Source organism: Vombatus ursinus, unplaced genomic scaffold (assembly GCF_900497805.2).
Source record: "Vombatus ursinus unplaced genomic scaffold, bare-nosed wombat genome assembly UNPS02015255.1, whole genome shotgun sequence".
In the NCBI taxonomy this organism is placed as follows: Eukaryota; Metazoa; Chordata; class Mammalia; order Diprotodontia; family Vombatidae; genus Vombatus; species Vombatus ursinus.
In genome coordinates, this window is record NW_020955033.1 from 23,500,675 (window position 1) to 23,517,148 (window position 16,474).

At 38.8% G+C, this 16,474-nt stretch overlaps 1 protein-coding gene across 2 annotated transcripts in view; it reads left to right on the plus strand.

The window, feature by feature from the left end:
- Positions 1 to 16,474, plus strand: part of LOC114031702 (NPC intracellular cholesterol transporter 1) — a 51,965-nt gene that overhangs the window by 22,510 nt on the left and 12,981 nt on the right. The window contains exons 5-17 of one of the 2 annotated variants that reach the window (XM_027846857.1): positions 15 to 182; positions 3,733 to 3,982; positions 4,927 to 5,000; positions 5,297 to 5,718; positions 7,755 to 7,981; positions 9,829 to 9,929; positions 10,848 to 10,950; positions 11,766 to 11,955; positions 12,894 to 13,076; positions 14,291 to 14,405; positions 15,397 to 15,524; positions 15,627 to 15,767; positions 15,859 to 15,948. In XM_027846857.1, the coding sequence (XP_027702658.1) occupies positions 15 to 182; positions 3,733 to 3,982; positions 4,927 to 5,000; positions 5,297 to 5,718; positions 7,755 to 7,981; positions 9,829 to 9,929; positions 10,848 to 10,950; positions 11,766 to 11,955; positions 12,894 to 13,076; positions 14,291 to 14,405; positions 15,397 to 15,524; positions 15,627 to 15,767; positions 15,859 to 15,948 (2,192 nt within the window). The remainder of the gene's footprint in view (positions 1 to 14; positions 183 to 3,732; positions 3,983 to 4,926; positions 5,001 to 5,296; positions 5,719 to 7,754; positions 7,982 to 9,828; positions 9,930 to 10,847; positions 10,951 to 11,765; positions 11,956 to 12,893; positions 13,077 to 14,290; positions 14,406 to 15,396; positions 15,525 to 15,626; positions 15,768 to 15,858; positions 15,949 to 16,474) is intronic. The other variant, XM_027846858.1, reaches the window with a different exon arrangement.

Consider the following 16,474-nt stretch of genomic DNA (forward strand, 5'->3'; position numbering starts at 1 on the left):
TTTTTGGTTTTTAGCCATGTATAATGCCTGCCGGGATGTTGAGGCCCCCTCAAGTAATGATAAAGCACTGGGACTTCTTTGTGGGAAAGATGCTAAAGACTGCAATGCTACCAACTGGATTGAGTACATGTTCAATAAAGATAATGGACAAGCGCCTTTCACCATCACACCTATTTTTTCAGGTAGGGGAAAGTTGTTCTTTGTCAATTATGTTCAAAATCTGTTGTTTTAATGCCAGATAATAAACTGACTGGATTGAGGGGTGGGCAGGGTGGACATTATATGAATTTGGTTCCTCATACCTATATTCTGTAGTGTGAGACAAGGAGGTTGAACTAGATGGCCTCAAAGGGCCCTATGATGATGTGAACTCTAAAGTGATTTCCAAAACAAATGTCTTGCTTCTGATTTGGAAACAAAAGGCATATAATTAAAATGAAATTGATGACTACAACTAAAATAGTTTGCTACTAATAAACAAGAGAGGGGCACCTTGCTAGTGGCACTACTGTAGTCAGCCCCTATACTAACTCTTTAGAAGTAAAATAAGATAGCATTAGTTAGTTTTGTTTTTCACAGGACTAATGTCACGGGCAGGAGTATGAGAGAGGGCTGTGTGGGCAGATAGAGGAGTGCCAGTTTAGGGTGGGCCTTGAATATCAAACAGAAGAGTCAAAACTTTGAGACAGTAGGGAGCTACTGATGACTTGAGCAGAGGAATGACATGAGAAGATGTGTGCTTTAAGAGGGTTTGTCTGGCAGTAGATGAATTACAGAGAAAAGTAGAGCACTGAGATCTACTAGGAAACTGTTGTTTCCACCTGTTTCCACCTTTCCAGGTGGGTAGTAATGAGGCCTTATACTATAAATTAGGTGAAAGTGAACCAGAGAAAGCCTCAGTGGCATTTGGAAACTGATAAAGAATATGGGCAATGATAGAATCCTGGTCCCAAGCTTAATTGCACATCATGTACAGTAATACATAGTTTATGGAGGACAGGATGGTGCTTATAGCAATTTGTAATTAGAGAATATTAGTAGTACCCTTGATTCCATGCCCTCCCATCTTCTCCCAGGGGCTGTCCCCACCATTCCCCACCTTCAGACTTGAATCTCTCCTTATCTGTTAGTTTCTTCTCTGTTGCCTAAAGGCAAACCAGGGCTCTCCCATCCTTTGAAAAACAAAAAAAAAAAACAGAAACCACACCCTGCCATTCCTGACAGCCTCGGGCTTTTATCTCTCTCCCTCTTTTCAGCTAAATTTGAAAATATTGTCAGTTCTCAGGGCTCTCCTTCATCTCTTCTCACTTGCTTCTGAACTTTCTTTAATCTGGTTTCTGAGTCCAGTCCAGTGTCGCAAGCTGCCTATGTGACATTTCAGATTAATGTCATGTAGACATCTCACACTCAACACATCCAAATCAGAATTCATTGTCTTCCCTGATAAACCCACTCCTCTTCTGAGCCTCTCCATTCCTGGTTTTTTTTTAATTGTTTTTAATACTATCTTCTTTTATCATTATAGTTATCCCAAGTATTCCTTCCTCCCAGAGAACCATCCCATATGACAAATAGTATTTTTTAGGAGGAAAAAAAATCAGAACCACTAATAAATGCATTGAAAAAGTCCAAAAACGTGCAGTGTATAACACCTGTGGACTTCCCATCTGCATGAAAGGTTGAGTTGAGGGTGTCCTCTCATATATCTTCATTTGAATTCTGTTTGCTCTTTATAATTTTGTTACATTTACTTTTTTTATGTCATTCTTTGCATTTACATTGTTGTAGTCACTGTGTATATTGTTTTCTTGATTGCTTTTATTTCATTTTGCATCAGTTCACATAGATCTTTCTGTGTATATTTATCTCACACACACCATTTCTTACAGTACAGTAATATTCCATTACATTGATGGGCATCTGCTTTGTTTCCAGTATATGTATACATATACATACACACAGACACATCTTTTGGATACCAGACCTTTATTAGAGAAATTTGATAAAAAAAAAAAAAACCACCTTTCCTTCCTTAGACCACCTCCCTTCTTATCTTAGATGTGTTAATTTTTCCATTACTGGGGTTTCTACCCTCACCCCCCGATTGCTGATGCCTTCCCTCATAACATTACTTTCCACTTACTACATATATGTCTTCTGTATACATGTTGTTTTATCCTTTTGAATGTACGTTCCTTGAGGGTAGGGACTATTTTCACTTTTTTTCTTTGCATCTTTAGTGCTTAGCATGTGCCTTGCCCATAGGAGGCTTTTTCTCTCTTTCTTCTTTGGCCTGTGTGTCAGAAATCATAATATTCAGTAAACCTCAAATAAGAGAAAACAAATTAAAGATTTGTCCATTTCTAATTTCAAATTAAAAAATAGGAGCTCCTTGCCTTTCTATAGTGCTGTAGCTTTTTTTAATTAAAAATTTTTTTCAGTTAGCAAGCATTTATTTTCTCTCTATTTCTCCCATTGAGAAAGAAAACAAAACCAAAGACCTTTATAACAGATATCCATAGTAGAACACAACATTCTTGCATTAGCCATGTCCAGAAATCTGTATCTCATTTTGCTTGACTCCGTCACTTCTCTGTCTGAGAAGGTAGGTAGTAAGATGCTGGAGTGGTTTACCATTTCCTTCTCCCAGCTCGTTTGACAGATGAGAAACTGAGACAGACGGGCGTAAGTGACTTGTCCAGGGTCACTCAGCTAGTAATGTCTGAGGCCGGATTGAACTCAGGAAGATGAGTCTTCCTGATTATCACCGGGCCGGGCGCTCTCTCCGCTGCACCATCTAGCTGCCTCTTTTCTTCATCATTGGGCTCCTGAAATTACCATCTGCCATGACGCTGATCAGAGTTCTTAAGTCTTTCAGAGTTGTTTGTTGTAGCTATTCTGTAAATTGTTCAACTGGTTTTGTCATTTCATTCTGCATCAGGTAATACGAGCCTTCCCAAGTTTGTCTGAAACTGTCCCTTTTGTAATTTCTTACGGCAGTATCCCATTACATTCATATACCACATTGTGTTCAGCTATTCCCTATTTGATGGATACTCCCTTAATTGCCTCTTCTTTGCCACCACAAAAATTGCTGCTATAGATATTTTTGTAAATATAGAGACTTTGATTTCTTTGGTGTGTGGTCCTAGTGGTGGTAGTATTGCTCAGTCAAAGGGTATGCACTATTAGGAACTTTTGGGGCACAGTTTCAAATAGCTTTCCAGAATGACTGCACATAGTAGAGTCTTAATGAATGCTTGTTGATAGAGAAATAGAAAACCATCTAGTACACCAGAAAATTAAGGAACTTGCCTGGAGTCCCATGGCTAGTATGTGTCTAAGATGGGAAATGAATTCATTGCTGGTCCTTAGAAGGGAATCTCCCCCTGGAAATTGCCTGTACTTGTGAATCAGAAGTTGTGGGTGGGGCAAGGGGAGACAGGAAGAGATGGTGAGAGGTAAATCAAGTTGAAGAGGAAGAGGGAGACTTTTTTTCTTTTTGCTATATGGTTATTCCTTTGGTTTCTTTTTACTATATATAGATACACATACACACACACACACATATGTATGTGAGTATATATATAAAATGAATATTACAAATAGTTCTTGTCATTTAAACCAACTTCTCAAATAAAATCAAGTTCTCATTCTGTTAAGATGTGGTGTTAATTTGTTAATCTGTGAATTTGTTAAAATGTATTAACTCAACATTATTTAATCTCTTAGATATCCCTGTTCATGGAATGGAACCAATGAACAATGCCACCAAAGGCTGTAACGAGTCAGTGGATTATGTAACTGGACCTTGTAGCTGTCAGGATTGTTCCATTACTTGTGGGCCCAAACCCCAGCCCCCACCTCCTCCTGCTCCTTGGCTGATACTTGGCTTGGATGCCATGTATGTCATTATGTGGATCTTCTACATGGGATTCTTGCTTGTGTTTTTTGGAATGTTTTTTATAGTATGGTGCTACAGGTAAGGACTTACGAGTTTTTCGTCTCCTTAGAGGAGGGGAAAAAAGCAAACTTGTATGTGACATTGTTAATTTTCTTTTGGCTATTAAGTGCCCATCATAGTAATTGGTGTAGGAAACAGTTTTCTGAGTTATTAATACAGAATGTGAATTTTTTTAAAAGCAAGCAGCCAGTCTGAGGCTTGTTGAAACACTCAGCCAATTTTTTCTGAATTATGTATAATTCATATGAGTGTTTCTTTTCTAACTGGCTATTATTTGCTTAAACTATCCAATCATCAGAATTAAATCAGTTCAGATCCTTTTTTGTCCCCTCTGAGTTTCTGAATAAGTGTTTACTTTGTCGTTAATCTGGAATAATACTTTTTTGAGCCTAAAATATGTGAGATGCAGACTTTAAGATGAAGACTTCGAAAAGACACTTTGATTTTGTTAACTGTTTAAAGAACACATGCAAAAAAAAAAAGCAGATTTTTTTTTCAGGATGAGTGTGGAGGAAAGATGAATACTCTTTTTTTTTTTTTTGCTTTAAAAATATACTTTATTTTTTCAGAAGATTTCATAATCTTTTGAATGAAAAAGCATTTATTAAGCCCTTACTATGTGCTCGACATTTTGCTAAGGACTGAAGATACAAAGATTAAAAAAGGGAAAGTCTGCATTCACCGGGAGCTTAAATTATAATAGAAGACAACACATATAGGGAAAAATTATAAGAAGTGGCCCTGGTGGATAGCTAGTTGACATGTAAAACTTATGCTTGTTCTGGTGTTAGGACCAGGTCATCACCACCACCATCATCATCATCAAAAGATGAATACTCTTGAACTAAGAAGAAGAAACAGGGGAAAAGCTTTCTGTGGGATTATAATGATTTCAGAGTAATCTTTTCAGAATCACAGCATAATTAAAAGTTTATTAATATTGCTTATACTTTTTTCCCCAGAAAACGGTATTTTGTCTCTGAGTACACACCTATTGATGGCAATATAGCATTTTCTGTTAATGCCAGTGATCGAGGTACGTGTATTTGAGATTTGAAAAAGAAAGAGGGGGTTGGAGCTTTAGAGGTAAACATGCATCATGGTTATGAAAAAATAATTTTTAGTATGGGGGAAGGGACTCCTTACATGCTCAGTTTATTCCTCTCCTGGGTGAGGGTATGAATCACCCACCTCTGGGAGGGAGAGCATGGATTTTGTGTCCATCATCACAGACCTTAGGCTAGTCAAAGATTTTTCCCACCCACCTGTAAGCTCTGAATCCAGTCACTGCTGTATGAAGTTTGTTAACTTATTTCCTGTTGAAAATTTCAGGAATGGCTTGGCTCTTAACCTCCAACCTCCCTTCCTCTCATGCTCTTCCAGGGGAGGCCTACTGTTGTGATCGGCTTGGTGCGGCATTTGAGGGCTGCTTGACCAAAGGCTTTACCTGGTGGGGATCCTTCTGTGTTAGAAACCCAGGGCCCGTCATCTTCTGCTCCCTGGTCTTCATCACAGCGTGCTGTTCAGGTCTGGTGTTTATGAGACTCACTACCAATCCAGTGGATCTTTGGTCAGCCCCTGACAGCCAAGCTCACCTGGAGAAAGAATACTTTGAAACCAACTTTGGGCCTTTCTTCCGTACTGAACAGCTTATAATCCAGGCTCCACACACTAAACAGCACACTTACCAGCCGTATCCTTCTGGAGCAGATGTTCCCTTTGGGCCCCCTCTGGACAAAGGCATCCTGCACCAGGTAATCTGCCATTCGATAATGTCAGTCCAGGAGGTACATACTACATTTGTGATACATCCTATAGGAAGGCACTTTTCAGGGGAGTGGGGAAAGACTGGACTTGTAATTTCATTAGCTCCCGTTGAAGAATTCCCACAGCACCTTCTCTGCAAATGAAGAGTTGCTTGGAGCATTAAGTAGTTAAGGGACTTGCCCAGGGTCACACAGCTGCTATATGTCTGAGGTAGGACTTGGACCCTGGTTCCTCCTGGCTTGGAGACCTCTTCTCTGTCCTTTACTTGAGAGCATGGCAGGCCAGTCCTCCTCATCCAGACCATACCTTAGCAAAGACATTATTGTATTTCAAGATTCTTGAATAAACATACAGCCTTTCTCCTAGAAGATTTAAAAAACCTAGAAGATTTAAAAAAAAAAAAGTTTTATGGTAGCTCCCACTCTTCAGTACTTCTTGTGGCAAAACCTGCCTTTTTATTGAGGTTGGATGGGAAAATGCGTCTAAACAAAGGGGAGACTTTACCAGTAATACCTTCCTCATCAAGAACTTATTTACTAAAACTTTACATCGTGGATTTTCTCAAAATGACAGATTTTTTTTTTTTAGTCATTGGTTAAATGGCTTCTCAGAGTGATGAGCCTTCTAAGACTTAATCCTTAGCTGGTTGGGAAGGAAACTTATTTCATATTGATCACGTTGGCAGTAATTATCCTGAAATCCTTGTATTTTGGCTTCCATCATATTTAATGAGAGATGCCTCCCAGCTTCTCAGGAAGGTTTTTAAAACCATCCCATACTGTCCTGTACTACCCTGTGGCCGTGGATACGTCATCCAACTCCCTTTTATACAGTTCCAGGTTTTTTTAATCTTCTCAAACATGATTCCTGATTGTAAATTCCTTCAGATTAAACCAGCATTTCTGAAGCATGATCCTGTGTGCCAGGCCCTGTTCTAGGGGCTGGTTATATAGAGATAAAAGTTGTGTCTCTCCCTGCTTCTCAAGGGGACAGGACAAAACATTTATATACAGAAGTAGATTTGAACATAAAGTAAATACGAAGTAATTGTGGGGGGAGGTGGGGGAGAGGTACTGGCCAGTCTGATCCCTTGGGAAATGTTTTATAAAGCTTCAAGGAGAGGGCAGCAAAAAAGTCTAGAGCCTGATTTCAGAAAGTAGGATGTTTAGTCTTCCACATCCCCCTTTCCTACTTTGTTGAATACAGATTGTGTACGTGCATACTTCTCCTGTCTGCATTAGCAAGATCAAAGAACCAGAATGATGGGGTGTTGGTAGTATCTCCACACTGCCTTGCCCCAGGTAGTTTTGGAAGGTTTTGAGTTTATCAGAAGAGGGTTTTTTTTAAGGGCCACTGGGGGTTTTACCTTATTTTTGCTGATGTTGTCTTCTCTAACTTTTTGTTATCCTGAGAAATTGTGTACCTTCAGCCATTTGGTCCTTCTGATAGCCACTCATGGTTCCCTAAAGTGTGAGGTCTAGGAAGGCAGCCTAATTGTCCATATTTTAAGGATCACTCTGGGCTTTAGTTTACATACTTAGGAGAGTTCTGCTTCAGGTATAATCCTCCTCTTAGAGATTGGGACAGGGGTTGTGTGAAATTTTTTTTTTTTTGGACCTTTTGATCAGAGTATTTACTATAATTAGTTTCTTTTGTAATTCCATATATTTTATTATATGCATTTAAAAACATTTTGTGAGGGGCAGTTAGGTGGCGCAGTGGATAGAGCACTGGCCCTGAAGTCAGGAGGACCTGAGTTCAAATCCAGCCTCAGACCAAACACTTGCCACTTACTAGCTTTGTGACCCTGGGCAAGTCACTTAACCCCAATTGCCTTAAAAAAAAAAAAAGAAAAAGAAAAACATTTTGTGAGAAAAGGGTGCATATAATATCCATTATTAAAAAAAAGTTAAAAAACCCCTAGATTGGGGGACTTATGCCTCCCATCTTCTGACCCTAATTATCAAAATGTTAGTCAACTGTTAGTTAACTATCTAATGTAAATGTGGTTCTGTTCTTCTAGGTGCTAGACTTACAGACAGCCATTGAGAACATTACTGCTTCTTACAACAATGAAACTGTGACACTTCAGGACATCTGTTTGACCCCCTTATCTCCTTTCAACAACAACTGTAGCATTTTGAGTGTACTCAATTACTTTCAGAACAGCCATTCTGTTTTGGACCATGAAATAGGAGATGAATTCTTTGTCTATGCAGATTATCACACCCACTTCTTATACTGTGTACGGTAAGCAAGAGTATGGTTGGAATTGGCCGTTGAGAAAATGACTTTTTAAGAATTACTGGGCAGTGGTGGCACATGCATGCCTGCAGTCCCTGCTTCTGGGGAGGCTGAGAATGATGGTTTGTTTGAGCTCAGGAGTTCTGAGCTGCTGTAGGGCTAAAGCCAATCGAGTATTCACTAAGCCTGAAACTAATATGGTGAACCCCCTGGAGCAGAGGGACCACCGGGCTGCTGAAGGAGGAGTGAACCAGGCAAGGTCAGAAAAACAGCAGGATGAGGTTTCCGTGACACTTGGGATTGGGATTGGGTCAGGAGTATCTGTTATACTTCTAACTTGGGCTTTAAGATAGAGAGAACTAGTCTCCGTTGTCAGCCCCCCCCCAAAAAAAACAACAACAACCCACAAAACAACAGCTTTTCAGACCCTTTTAAGTAAGAAGAATGTGCAGTTATGTCAAGTGAATCTGTAAGTATAGAGAATTGTTGGGTCAGTTTTTAAAGGAGGAAAATGAATGAATTGGCCCTAGAAAAGACCTATTTTAAAGAAGTGACTTTTTAAGGCTCTTTCAAGTAAAAAGGATGGCTAGTGGTATTGAATGAGTACATAAATACTTGTTGGGTCAGCTTTTCAACGAACTTTCTAGATTTGGAACATTCCAGAGAGATGCTCGGCAATGCCTGGTGACCTGTAGGATAAACTTGATATTTGAACTTTAATGGGGTGAAGGGAAGAGGTAGCATTGAATTTACCTGCTGGCTCTGAAAACTGTGCTTCTTGAGTCATGATAGTTATGACGTTTTCAGGGTGAAGACAAGGAAACATAGACCTGGTCATCTCTGAATGTGTTTCTGCTTAGAAATTAGTCTCCCAAGAACTTAGTTATAAGATTTAGTCACGTTTTGCTGAAGCATACGTTCTTTATTCTTTGTGCTAGAGAGAGAGAGAGAGAGAGAGTGTGTGTGTGTGTGTGTGTGTGAGTGTGTGTGTGTGTGTGTGTGTGTGTGTGTGTGTGAGAAACACACACCTTGGGTTTCTCAGTGACTTCCAATTTTCTTCACCTGTTTTTCAAGGAAGTTCTCATCTAAAAAAGATAATGACAGCTTTATTCTCTAAGCTTGGGTTTGTGCCTGCTAACATGCCTGGAATGTCTTAGCATGTGCACTGCTGCCATGTATTTTCAAAATCCTTTATCAGATATGATGAAGTAGCAGAGACAGTTGACCCTGTGTAGGTAGAAATAGCACTTCTAGGACAGCCCTAGGCCCAGCTGTGTGGGACCTTGAGCAAACCAATGAATCCCTCATCTTCTTCCTACCTCTGTAAAATAGGTATGAAAATCTGGTAGGACCTCATGTATGTAAAGTGCTTTGTGAACTTTCAGACCCGCTGTCAGTGCCAGTCGTTGTCTTTTGAGGTCCCTTGGCTACCTCAAGGCTTGCTTCAGATTACTTGGCAACTGAGAGCCTCCACTAAATTAAGCTAAAATGGTGAATACGCGTCTTGAGCTTACCTTGAAGCTCCCTCAAAAGCTTTTGCCCCTCAAAGAAACACCTGAATTACATGTCACCAGCATTTTCCAAATATTTTAGCAGAGGCCACTGCTACAGCAAAGACTTAACAATGGAACATTTCCCTAGCATTTATGTATTTGTTTGCAGAATCTGAATCTGTTATATTACATAATTGAGGATGTATTTGTCTTACCTGGGCTCATTTAATTTATAGCTCCACTTGTGTGTTTCCTGTGACGTTACCTGGGTTTTTTCTCGGTCTTACTGTCATGTCATTGGGTCCCTAAAGTATTTCTTGTTCAAATGCATAGTAATTCTTTTTGAATTTTTTTTGGCAGGGCTCCAGCCTCTGTGAATGATACAAGTTTGCTGCATGATTCTTGTTTGGGAACATATGGTGGACCTATTCTCCCTTGGCTTGTCTTAGGAGGCTATGATGGTAAGTACTTTTGGGAGGGGGCACAGTTTAAGTTACCTAGGATTGATCCCAGAAGCAGCTATTAGTTTAGGACCTCTGAAGTGCCCATATCAAAGCTTAATTTCTTGTCTCATGAATTCAGAGCATATGTTTTATTTTTTCTTTACCTTGAAAAAAATTTTTTTTTAGTTTTCCATTTTAATGAGTTATTAACAGACCTTAGTATTATGTCAGCACAACCAACTTGTTTACGATTACTTATGTTTAAATTAATATCAGCGCATAAAATTTCATCGTAACTTTACAATCTTTTTCCATTCCTTCTCGTTATCTTTTCCTCTGATGAATTAGATTCTTTTAAAACTTCACATGTTTATAAGACCAGATAGAGTGAGATTTTAGTTTTTAGCCTCAATCATCTCTTAAAACTGTGCAGTTCAGTACTGAAGCAGTAAGTTATCTCATCTTTTTCTGAGTTGGCTGATGAAGAAATTCAGCCATATGTGTATGCCACTCAGGACTTTTAAATACAGAAACTACAGCTTTAATTTCTCTTTGCTAGATCCCATAGCACATCACAGCAGATTACCTGGTGTGCAAAGGTCGTAGCGTCTTTGGTGCCTGAGGTTTAATTATAAGAGGTTTGACAAGGTTTTCCTCTGCAGAGGGAGGCAGCCGATGACAGTTCTTGGGCATCCCCGCTGTGAGTGAGGAGAGATTGACCTACAGTCTTAAATATGTATCTGCTAAATGAGGACTTGGCTCCTTTTAAGTAGATGAGTCTTAATTCACAAGCAGCACTCTAGCCTTGTCTAGTAAATTGTCCCATTCTTGTCAGTAAACTCCCCCAGTTATGTGATTAGGTTATGAGCTCTCTGGTTAGGAGTCTCCACGGTTTCAAGCTTGTAATTTTTGTGTTACTGCATTTTTCCTTTATAGATCAAAACTATAATAATGCTACTGCCCTTGTGATTTCCCTTCCTGTCAATAATTACTACAACAACACTGAAAAGCTACAGAGAGTCCTAGCCTGGGAAAAAGAGTAAGTTTCTTGCCATGTTTAAGTAAGCTCCTTGTATCTCTGGATAGTGACTTTGCTATTCTGTTCTCAGCATTTCTGAGTCAGTGAGCAGATAACTTTAGATCCTCTTTTTCCCCTTATTCGGTAAGGTGCTATTAGGTAGATTGGGGGAAAATATCTACACTTGAAGTTCTAAATTCTTGATCCAAATGATGACTCATTTCAAAATCACATTTTTTTTTTTTATTTTTCAACATGGCAGACTTTAAAATCCCAGCTTTTACCAAATAGGAAGGAGAGGGAGCTTTTTTTTTTTTTTTATTAAGAAATCCAATTGAACTCGTTTTGAATATTTATTTTTTAGTTAGTTTTTTGGGTGAGGCAGTCGGGGTTAAGTGACTTGCCCAAGGTCACACAGCTAGTTCAAGTATCTGAGGCTGGATTTGAACTCAGGTTCTCTTGACTCCAGGGCTAGTGCTGTATCCACTGTGCCATCTAGCTGCCCCTGAATATTTTTTAAATGAAAAAATCGACCAAGTTGAAAGTAGCTGCCTTTTAACTCACAACCCAGTATAGAAGAAAGTTTAAACATTGTGTTGGTATAGTGGAAAGAGGGATAGATTTGTAATTCCTAGAACCTGTATTTTTATCTGAGCTCTGTCATTTACTAGTGAGATCTTAGATTGAATCTCTGTGGTTCTCAGGTTCCTGATCTGTCAAGTGAAGGGGTTACATTGGACCACCCCCCGAGTCTTTTCTAGCTCTAAATCAGTGATCCTAAGAATCTTCACTTTTGCTGGTGTTTTTCTCTGACATGCATTTTATTTACTTTTTAGATTTATCAACTTTGTAAAAAACTACAAAAATCCAAACCTGACTATTTCTTTCTCTGCTGAACGCAGTATTGAAGATGAGATAAATCGAGAAAGTAACGGTGATGTTGTCACTGTTCTAATTAGCTACGCTGTCATGTTTTTGTATATTTCCATTGCCTTGGGACACATCAAAAGCTGTCGTAGGTTCCTGGTATGTGATATCAATGAGTTTTCATACAGTTCTTAGTGTAATTGAGACTTTTTAAAAATATCTCCAAGGTATTTCTTATGCATTAATCTTTATATTTAAAGCGGATAAAGTTAGTTTTGTGTTTTTAAAAACAAAGTTCTTTGGCACATCACTTATCTTTCTTCATTTTGTTAAATTTTTTTAAAAATTGGAATGTGAGTAAATAGTGCATTTATAAATAAGGAAACTTACAGACATGTCTCTTTTTTTATTTTATTTTATTTTTTTTATTTTTTAGCCAGTTGGGGTTAAGTGACTTGCCCAGGGTCACACAGCTAGTAAGTGTCAAGTGTTTGGTCTGAGGCTGGATTTGAACTCAGGTCCTCCTGACTCCAGGGCCGGTGCTCTATCCACTGCACCACCTAGCTGCCCCCAGACATGTCTCTTACCACCTCAGCTTGTCCTGTTATAAAATGTAACTGTTACTGTTACCATCTACCATTGGTAGAGGACTAGTGTATTCATTGAAATCAAAAACTGTCGTAGTTTGCTTGATATGTGATATCATTGAATTTTCATATAGTTCTCGATATTTTCTTTTAAAAATCTCCCTAAGGTATTTCTTATACATTCATCTTTATATTTAAAGTAGATAAAATTAATTTCATTTTTGTAAAGAACAAAAGTTGTTTGGCACATCACTTCTCTATCTTCATGTTGGTAATTTTTTTAAAAATTGGGATAAGTATAAATAGTGTGTTTATAAATAAGGAAAAATTATAGATGTATCTCTTTACCACTCCAGCTTGTACTTTTATAAAACATAATTGTTATTAATTATCTTCCATCTACTACTGGTAGAGGACTAGTATATTCATTGAAATCTTCTTTATTTGGGTATGTCCAATCTGATGTAGCAAAATCTAAACTAACCGTTTTTCTTTTATTAATGTTTTCAGGTAGATTCTAAAATCTCCCTGGGCATTGCAGGTATCCTCATGGTGCTTAGTTCAGTAGTGTGCACTCTAGGTCTCTTCAGCTATATTGGAATTCCTCTCACCCTGATTGTCATTGAAGTCATCCCATTCCTGGTGCTTGCAGTTGGAGTAGACAACATCTTTATTCTAGTTCAGACCTTTCAGGTATACACATTTGTACCAATCTTACCATTTGGTTCCATTTTTGAAATTATTTGAAAGCACATTGAAAAGAGGAAGAATGCCTTAGTTGAAACTTACTGCAATTTCATCATATGTCTATAAATTCTACTCTATTTGGACTGTAATGGTTACTAGGGTAGGTTTGTTAGCGCCAGGGAAAGGGGTCAATAACAATAACAATGCATTTTAAAGTTTGCAAGGATTTTACACATTACTTCATGTGAGACATATAATGTGAGATATAGGCATTAGTCCCATTTTACAGATAAGGAAACCAGGGCTCAAAAGTGAATTATAACTTGCCCTTTGTCATTCAGATCGTAAGTGTCAGAGGCAGGATTTGAACCTAGGTCTTCCTGACTTCAGGTTGTCAGTCTGTCCAGCTTACCGTACTGCCTCTTGCCTTCATACAGAATAAACCTTTATTACAAAGATTGTTTTCTACCCGGTGGCCAACATGCCACAAGTTCCCTTTGCCCTAAATCTCTCAAGGTAGCCGAGTTAAAGAAGCTTGAGGTAGGTTTGATTTAATGCATGTTTTTTAAGTACTCATTGTGCAGAGCGCTGTGGAAGATAAGCGTTTAGTTAAGAAGCCTTTGCCTTCTTGTGAAATTTACAGCACATATTGCATATACCCAGGTGATTGTAAAATAAAGTAATACATAAGTGTATGAGAGATATAAGCTACATATGATCTGAAGAAGGAAAGTCATTACCAGCATGGGGACAGGAGAGAGAATAAGAGAGATGTGCTTGCTATAGGGGCTGGAGACTTTGGGTCTATTTCCTTTCTTCTTGTTGAGATCCTGATTTTATCCAGTGACACGCTTAGATCCCATCAGTGCCATTAACTACCCGTGTGTCCTCTGGTCATTTCACTTTTCATGTCAGATGAAGGGGTTGAACTGATTGACTTCTGAGGGCCTTCCTGTTTCACTTTGGGGATCCTGTCATCTTCTTGTATTTCTCATCTGTGTACTAAGGGGGAAGGGTCACCAGGAATCTCTTAGGTTGAATTACTTTTAATATTCTACTTTGGAGGGGGAAATAGGAAATTTAGCTTTTTAAATCCTCATTGTGAATTAAATTTAAGGATTTTTTTCATTCCTTTTAAAGTCGGCCTTGTCTCTTTAAGGAGTTGTGGAAAGAGAAATTGTAGTCAATTGGGTGGAAATGATCTTTTTTTCATCTTTCAGAGAGATGAACGCTTTCAAGGGGAAACACTGGATAAACAACTGGGCAGGATCCTGGGGGAGGTGGCTCCTAGCATGTCCTTGTCATCGTTTTCAGAAACTGTGGCCTTTTTCTTAGGTAATTACTCCTCCTCCATCTGTGACCTTGCTTTCATTGCGCCTGAGTGGTATGGTATAAGAGGTTTGCAAGTGGGCGTCTGGATGCCCTTCTCGTTGCCTCCTTCTAACATTCATCATGTGATCAAAATATTTTATTGGGATGGAGTTGGGGGGGGTTCAAAAGAATTACTTAACTACCTTTCCTTGCAGTTAAGCATCACCTCATGAGCATCCGTTTTGGGACTAGAGGGATCTCGTATATAAAGTATATCCTTCTCCCACTTGTAATAACTGTCTTATATTTCTGTGGCATTTGACGTTTACAAAGTATGTTCCCCATTGAGTCACCTTGTTCTACAAACATTTCAGAGCCTTTGGGGGCAGCTTGCTTGAGGTCATTCAGCTACCTGTTGGACTGAGTTAAATAGGAGAAGTAGTCCAATGATCACACGCTTGTATTCATGCTACACATTTTTCCCCCTTGAAAAAAACTTTCTCCGTCAACTGCTACTAAGAGTGTATTGGCGGGGGGGGGGGCGTGGTACAGAGCAAGCTTGTAAGCTTGTGTTGTAATGTTTCTTGACCCTAGCAGTGGGAGAGCTCTATACATGTTAAGTCTACAGCTTTCTGCCTGACTCCCCGAATATAAATGAAACTTCTCCAATCATTTTTAGGTAAGATTTTTGGTGTAGGAGCACCCAAATAGAATCTGAGATTTGAAAAATATTTTTTAATGAAATTGAGCTAATACAAGGTAGTAAAGACCCTTGGAGGCTCTTTTTGAATTGAAATATAGTCACTGTGAAAGCTTAATAATGTATGCCCCTCACACCCTCAAACACCCCTTTCTTCATTTTACCATCTTTCTCACTTCTTGGGGGAACTTTCTTATTGGTATGTCAGCTTCCTTTGCCACAGTCACATCAGAAATGGCAAGTAACTGGTTAATTGTAAAACTAGTAGTACACATGGGCCAAGAATGACCAGTTTCCTTTCCCATTGTCCTGTAGGGGCTTTGTCAACCATGCCAGCTGTTCGAACTTTTTCTCTGTTTGCTGGAATGGCTGTTTTCATTGACTTCCTCCTTCAAATTACATGTTTTGTGAGTCTCTTGGGACTGGACATTAAGCGTCAAGAGGTAAGGTATCTACTTGTGGGGAGTGATCCCCATTTATGTCTCTCTAAATGACAATGGTCAGATAATGTTCATACTATGACATGTTTGTTTTCACTCAATCAGAAAAATAAATTGGACATTCTGTGTTGCGTCAGAATTGCTGAAGACAGAACTGACTCCCAGCCATCAGACAGTTATTTGTTTCAGTTTTCCAAAAATGCCTTCTCTCCACTTCTGCTGAAGGACTGGATGCGGCCCATTGTGGTATGAAGCCTTCTGCAAATGTTTGCTTTTGTAATTGTGGAGAAACTGTGCAGAAACCTCAAGTCCTTCCCCTTCTTTTTTTCTCTTGCAGATATCTCTGTTTGTGGGTATTCTGTCATTCAGTATGGCAGTTCTCAACAAAGTGGAAATTGGCTTGGATCAATCTCTTTCAATGCCCTATGTAAGATTTGTTTTATTTTGACTCGATTTGATTGGTTAACCAAAAAATTTTATATAGAGGTGTTCAGGGAAAATGCCAACTGATATGTACAGTTACGGGCAGCCTTTACTGCTGTTAAGGGTATCACTCTAAAGATCTGCAAACTTGGGTTACCCCCATTGTTCACTCTGCCTTCTCCTTTAGACCCAGAACCGTAGTGTGAGGAACCAGTTTTTCAGCTTGTAGCAGGGTTTAAAGGAGGAACCTATCGCTTGAATGTAGATAAGATGTTCTTCCCATCTCTCTCAAGCATCTTTGCCAAAAGAGGCTTCATTCAACAACTTCCTGATGATCTTTTTTTTTTTTTAAGAAAAAAATTTCTTTTTGTAAAGTACGTTTTTATTGATACTTCTTTGTATCAAAAAATTTCTAGATGATTTCACATCACCTACATTTCTCAGTATATCCTTCCCCCTTCTCTTCTACAGAATAAAAAATAGAAAAACAGTTTAGCAAAACTAACCAACATATTTAAAAAAGCATAATA